This window comes from Gymnoscopelus braueri (genome assembly GCF_963280865.1).
Source record: "Gymnoscopelus braueri genome assembly, chromosome: 13".
Taxonomy (NCBI): Eukaryota; Metazoa; Chordata; class Actinopteri; order Myctophiformes; family Myctophidae; genus Gymnoscopelus; species Gymnoscopelus braueri.
The window spans coordinates 15,267,202-15,273,471 of record NC_137615.1 but is presented as its reverse complement, the minus strand read 5'-3'; the positions used below and the strand labels follow the sequence as shown (position 1 = coordinate 15,273,471).

The 6,270-nt window shown below is 38.6% G+C and overlaps 1 protein-coding gene across 1 annotated transcript; it reads left to right on the top strand.

Moving 5' to 3' along the window:
* The first annotated feature begins 636 nt into the window (after positions 1 to 636).
* On the top strand, positions 637 to 5,502 carry LOC308098053 (5-hydroxytryptamine receptor 3A-like). The gene is made up of 9 exons (XM_080446273.1): positions 637 to 774; positions 946 to 1,091; positions 1,335 to 1,379; positions 1,473 to 1,579; positions 1,733 to 1,902; positions 2,191 to 2,315; positions 3,772 to 3,982; positions 4,592 to 4,750; positions 5,127 to 5,502. Exons 1-9 carry the CDS (start codon positions 723 to 725, stop codon positions 5,396 to 5,398), a joined length of 1,287 nt encoding a protein of 428 aa, XP_080302399.1. The 5' UTR covers positions 637 to 722; the 3' UTR covers positions 5,399 to 5,502.
* Positions 5,503 to 6,270: the final 768 nt, after the last annotated feature.

Sequence of the window (6,270 nt, the reverse complement as noted above, 5' to 3'; positions counted from 1 at the left end):
TATTTTTTTAATATAAAATAAATACTGGAACCACTGGCATAAATTAATTGTCACTAACAATTTAATTGAGCAGAATTACATAATCTGGAACTAGAACATTTAACTTTGTGCCAGGGAAGTCAAATGACAATAAGGCCACAACCAGCTGTCACAACAGAGGCTTTGAACAGAAGGCAGTGCCAATGCCATTCGGAGCCCACAGAGAAACCTCAGGCGAAGGGCTTTGTCACGCAAGTGGTCTGCCTCAGTTAAATAAACCCATAGCTCTATTGTTGGTTCGAGCGTGTCCTCCTGCACGGGGGCTACTGTCCTTTTGTGATGCAGTGTAGCATAGCCACCTGTAATGACAAATAAACACATGTTAATACGCATGCACTGGAAGTAATTTGGACTGTTTACACAAGCTTATGGTCGGGGACACGTTCAAAACTCATTAAAGACCTTCACTTTAGGAATCATATGACAGCCAACCCCCATTGTCTTAAGACCCTATTATCCTGCAGGGCGCAACTCTTAATCCATGCATGTTGTGAGTGTGAGCAGACAATGTGCACTATGAGCATACGTCACTGACAAGCCTTTTTAAGAGCAGACAGGGATGCTGTAAAGGTGCACACAGGCACATCAGCCACACATCTGCAGCCACTTACCTGTGCAGTTGAATCACTGGATTCAGAACTTACTTTGCAACAGGAAAACTTGAATGCTGACTTGAAACAAGAATGCTGAGACGTCTGGTGAAAGGTGTATTCTTGCTGATTATATTAATAGCAGGTAAATGTAACTTGAATCAAAATTTGTGGAATCTTTTCTATTACAATGACACAATGGCTAAAACATGACTTAGAGCTGCTGTTGCTCAATGCTGTGAAAATGTTAGAAAAAATAATAATTACAGAACACACGAGTCTATGGAATGCAACTTAATTTTTTCTGTGGTTCCAGCATTTGGACATGCCTCTTCAAAATGTACAAAACGCCGTTGTCTGGCTGAAATGTTGATGGCCGATAGCCACATGTCTCAGCCGCAGTCAGATAACTGCACGCAAATAATACGAGTGCCAATGATAAGATACCAAACTTTATCTGTGGTAAGTATTGCTTCATATTAATGATGCATTTGTTTTACTGCTTTCACGACCCGCAACACGAAAAAGTAACTGTAGCTGAGTTTATATGACTACTAACATTTCAAACAGGCTTCCCTGTGCATTTAGCTGAGAAATGCACACAAGCAATGTGATTTTATTTTACAAGGAGATCCCACAAACTATGTACTGTGTTTAGGCCTTAATTTTGCCTAATGTTTTTTTGTTTGTTCTTTTATTCAACAGAATACTAAAACGCGCCGCTTACATAGTCGCCTGGAAGCCACAATGGTATGGTACTGTGCTTTACAATAATGTCAAAGAGAGTAATTCAAGTATATGTCACGATATTATAACCAGTCTAATCCTGATTCTAAACCACAGATATGGACTGACCCTGAACTGAAATGGAGCCAAAATGACTACCCATATGATTCGGTGGTCCTGCCAGTGAGTAAAATCTGGACCCCAGAACTCCATGTAACTAATGCGTAAGTCTTTAAAAATCTGTTTTCTTTTGTTCTTTATTTTGTTTTTATTTTAGTTCACTTTCTTGTTTAAAAAAAAGTATCAATCAATTCCTACTCATCATGCACTTTGTGAAGTGAAGTTGAAACAGCTGGGTTTATTTTCTGTCTCTATAGAGTGAGTACAACTATGGTAGATGCTTCGCGGGATCTGCTGGTACACAGTAACGGCTCTGTAAAGCACAAAGTTATCATCAACACACAGGTGGAATGCGATATAAACATGTTCAAGTACCCGTTTGCTGGAGATGACTGCCCTGTTGCCATCCAAGCATGGGCTGAAAACGGTACGTTCACCTTTTAATGTCTACTGTAGGCCGATATTATAGGGTTTGCACCTTAGCTCAATGATTTTTCATTTCAAGGATCCCCAGTTTAATATGCATGTTTTGATACCATTTAAAAACAAATCTCTGGTACCTGTCCAGCAACTGTCCTTTTATTCAGATACCTGATGAAGGTCAGTTTTGAAAAGGTTGAGGACCACTGCCTTAGATCAAACCATTTTCAGCATTATTATGACTTCTGAACCCTGGGAATAAACACCAGATTAAAACAAGGCTATGATGTATTAGGATGTGGCATGAAGCTGAAGTTGAGTAGAATCGGAACTAGTGAAGAAGATAATGGAGAGTGGAAGACTACAGGAGCACATCTGTTATATCAAGGCGATGAAGCCGATATGAAAAGTTATATCCTGGTAAGTTGACAGTATATTTGCTAAGGCCTAAGATCTATCATATCTTATGTTAAACGTAACATACTTTTTATATCTGCCTTAGCATTAGGGAAATATACCAATACCCTATAATAGGGTATTGGTTCAAGAGTCAATTGCTCATGTGGTTTTCTTATCCTAAACCTAAACAAAAGAGTAGGGCCTATGGACATGTACTGCTATCCATAATATTTCTGTGAATAAAATATCATTTTAACCACTTAAACCCTATACTTATATTATATATACCTAGTTGACTGGAGTCCCCCAGGGGTCTATACTATGCCCCCCCCCCCCCCCCCCTTAACCAATATATTTAATATACAGTACCAATCTGTATGGCAGAGTATATTAATACAATATAACTAACACAACTGCAGTGGTTGGAGGTGGTCCCCGTGCTCTTCTATTGAGACATAGATCATGTGGTCGGTTAGGACCACTACTGGTTGACAAGAGGTATTTCATGAAACTCAATATAGTGAAAATAGCAGATCTACAAGCTCACAGCGCATTGGGGTGCGATGTGTTGTGAGCTTGTAGATCGGCTATTTTCACTGTTGAAATACGGCTTAAGCCAGGGGTGTCCAAAGCTTTTTCAAAGGGGGACATATTTATTTTACAGGGTTGCCAAATGTAAGCCACTCATCTGTGCTGTGAACAAAATACAAATTATGCAAAACATTTTTTTGTTTTGTTATTATATTAACATATATTGTCTTTTGTTGAAATGGCAGTGTAGCCAATGAACTAGGTGTGAAAAGTTCTCTACAAAAATAAAATAAAAATGGCCTTTCTCTCACATCTTGAGAATGAGACAACACAAGGAATGAGCAGTTATAAATCCTTACAAATGCTACTGAGCAATAATAGCCTACTACAGTATCTGACCCGGTTAATTTCAAAACACTCACAAATGTTATTGTATGAATTTCACATACTGGTGGGCCATAAATAAAAAAAATTTAGGAAAGAAGCGATGGGCCATATAAGATTTGCCTTCGTGGCCCGGACGGTTGGCGTAACCGTCTGGGCACCTAGGCTGGTGCGTGTCTCGGGTTCGACTCCCAATGGCCTTTGCTGCATGTCCCATTTCCTGTCAGCCTACTATCCTATCAATAAAGGCATAAAAGCCAAAAAATAAATCTTTAAAGAAAAAAGAATTGCCTTCTTGCCACGATTGGCTGCCGGGCCGGACTTTGGATATATCTGGCTAAAGTGGTCAATTCATAATGTAAGCCCTTCCTAGAAATGTAGTGGAGTCAAAAGTATAATATTGTCTTTGAAATGTAGTGGAGTGAAAGGCATAAGTATTCAAAAATACTCAAGTAAAGTACAGATACTCAAAAAATGTACTTAAGTACAGTACTCAAGTAAACTGTTCTTTGTTTACTGTCCACCACTAAAAACCAGTCTGTGTGTCAACCTCATTTTCCAGGTGTCCTTGAGTACCAAGCCCTCCAATCCCATTATAACACTAATACTGCCCAGCCTTCTCATCATCTTGGCTGATATGGTGAGCTTTGCTCTGCCGCTGGGAGGTGGCGAACGCAACTCTTTCAAGGTCACTCTGGTGCTCAGCTACGTCATGTTTCTCCTCATCCTCACAGACCTGCTACCTGGAGACAGCAAATGCAGTCCCGTCATCCGTCAGTTGCCTCAATGACATGTCACAATCGCACATACCATACATGCAGTGGTGGAAAAAGGACAAAATGTTTTTTTACTTAAGTAAAAGTATCAATACTGCATTGTAGAAATACTCTGTTACAAGTAAAAGTCCGGTAATCAAAATTTACTTGCGTGAAAGTACAAAAGTATTGGCATGAAAATATACTTAAAGAACCAAAAGTAAAAGTACTCTATTATGCAGAATGTCCCATATCACAAGGTACCATGTGTATAAGATTTATTAAAATCTTTTGAAAATAGCAGATCTACAAGCTCACAATGCAGCGTTGTGAGCTTGTAGATCGGCTATTTTCAAATAGCCAAAGTTTAAATAGGGCTGAAGTGGTTAATGTATATTTTGTAATAATAATTCAAATCTACAAAGTAATTAGAAAGTATTGAAAATTGGAAATACTTAAGTAAAGTAAAACTACCTTAATGTTTTACTTGAGTAAATGTAATTTGTTACTTTCCACCACTGCATACATGCCCACACAAAACCTCATGTATAAACATCTTGAATCAGTTTCCATCTGAAACGTCGGTATCTCGGAAACCAATACTAACCATCTGGCCTCAATCCACAGGATTTCACTTCTGTACTTCCTTGATCTTCTTGGTGCTGAGCATGCTGACATCCATGCTGTTGACACGAGTATCCAAGGATGGCCCACTCTTTACCCTCCCCTGGTCCAAAAGATCTATCCCAGAAAATGTGGATCAAAATCAGGAGGAAGTGGATGAGGGTAAGAAAGAATTTAATTGTAAAAGTGTGGATTTAAAATGTTCTTTTGTGATAAATAATGTATTGATATAGAAAGGAAAATTAAATAGCACATGGGAATATAACAATTCAGCATGAAATGACAATGGGAAAATAAAAAATAGATGAGACCTATAATTAAAGAAATAAATTAATAAAGAAATTACATAAAAAGGTACTATATCAAGCCAAGGGAAAACACACATGCACAAATACTCACACAGGGACCAATACTTGTATTTTCAAATTTCATACACACTACATTATGTCTTTTGCGTCCTTTCCTGACAGAAAACATATATTGTATAAATGATTATATTCCAAATATGTGTGACCTCTTATCATTTCACTTCTAAAAGAATCCAAACCTCAGATCATTGAAGTCACTGAATTGAACGGCCCTGGGGAGCGTCAAGTCCTCGAGAAGGTGGTCATCTTCCTGGAGGCTCAGGCTGCACGAGATGGAGAGTCTGAGAAACACCAGAACACTGCCAACAAGATGGACAAGATCTGTTTGCGTATCTATTTATGTTTATTCGCTATCTACTTGGCTTTCATGATTTACATGTTTACGGGCTACACACAATGTGCACCTAACCACTTTGGTTTTTGGGATGATGACGACGACTGAAGCATAAAGAATACAATTCAATGAAATGCATCAAAGAGGTATAGCCTTTAATAATTATGTAACCCTGAAAAGAAATAGAAAATCTGTTATAGATGTCAGAATATATACTGTACATGGCTTCAGTTCACATTGTTGTATCCGTTTGATGTGTGACTGGATTCTAAAAGGCCATAGCTTGACTCCTTTATTTAAGTGCAGTCCAATAAATCTTCTAATTTCTTCCACCTGCTCTGGGCTTTACTGTATATTTCTTAATTCATTAATTAAATAAACAAAAGTTATTTAATCATTTACCCCTGAATGAGATACTTTCAATGTAGCCCAATACGGTTATGAACTTTTACCCTTCTGAAAAGGAGAATAACCCAGAACATCCACACAACATGATCTTATCCCTCCTACTAGACAAGATAGAACTGGATGAGAGAAAAGCCAGGACCACGTCTGCAGCAGTCATTTCTGCATACTTGTTTGGTGTTAGTTTTCTTAGCCTGTGTAAAACGTTGCCACCTCTGTGGCTGGGGGTTCATCCGACACTCCAAGGCAAAGGTAGATGGTTCAAACAAATGTATTGAAGTGAGTGGCAAGATGTTATACAAGCAAGAGCAGATGGACATGCGGTCATGATGACAGAGGCTCTCCCTGGCCTTGAGTGTGTGTGAGGATGACTGATTTTCCCTTTGGGCATTGATTAGATCAATTATATTTTTGATACACAACAGCTCAGAGTCAGACCAGGTGTGACTGCATTAGCCATCACCCACCCACACCACAGCTTGTTTCTTTTTTGCCTGTGTATTAGATCTGAATAATTAAACTACAATTTACAATTTAGCAGACACTCTTAATCCAGAGTGATTTACAGTAAGCAA

What these genes read in the sequence shown, in the direction of transcription:
- LOC308098053 (XM_080446273.1), top strand. Translation starts at nt 723, where the DNA reads ATGCTGAGACGTCTGGTGAAAGGTGTATTCTTGCTGATTATATTAATA. An exon ending in GCTGATTATATTAATAGCAG is followed by an intron (nt 775 to 945) that starts GTAAATGTAACT and finishes CTGTGGTTCCAG; the next exon opens with CATTTGGACATGCCTCTTCA. An exon ending in GATACCAAACTTTATCTGTG is followed by an intron (nt 1,092 to 1,334) that starts GTAAGTATTGCT and finishes TTTATTCAACAG; the next exon opens with AATACTAAAACGCGCCGCTT.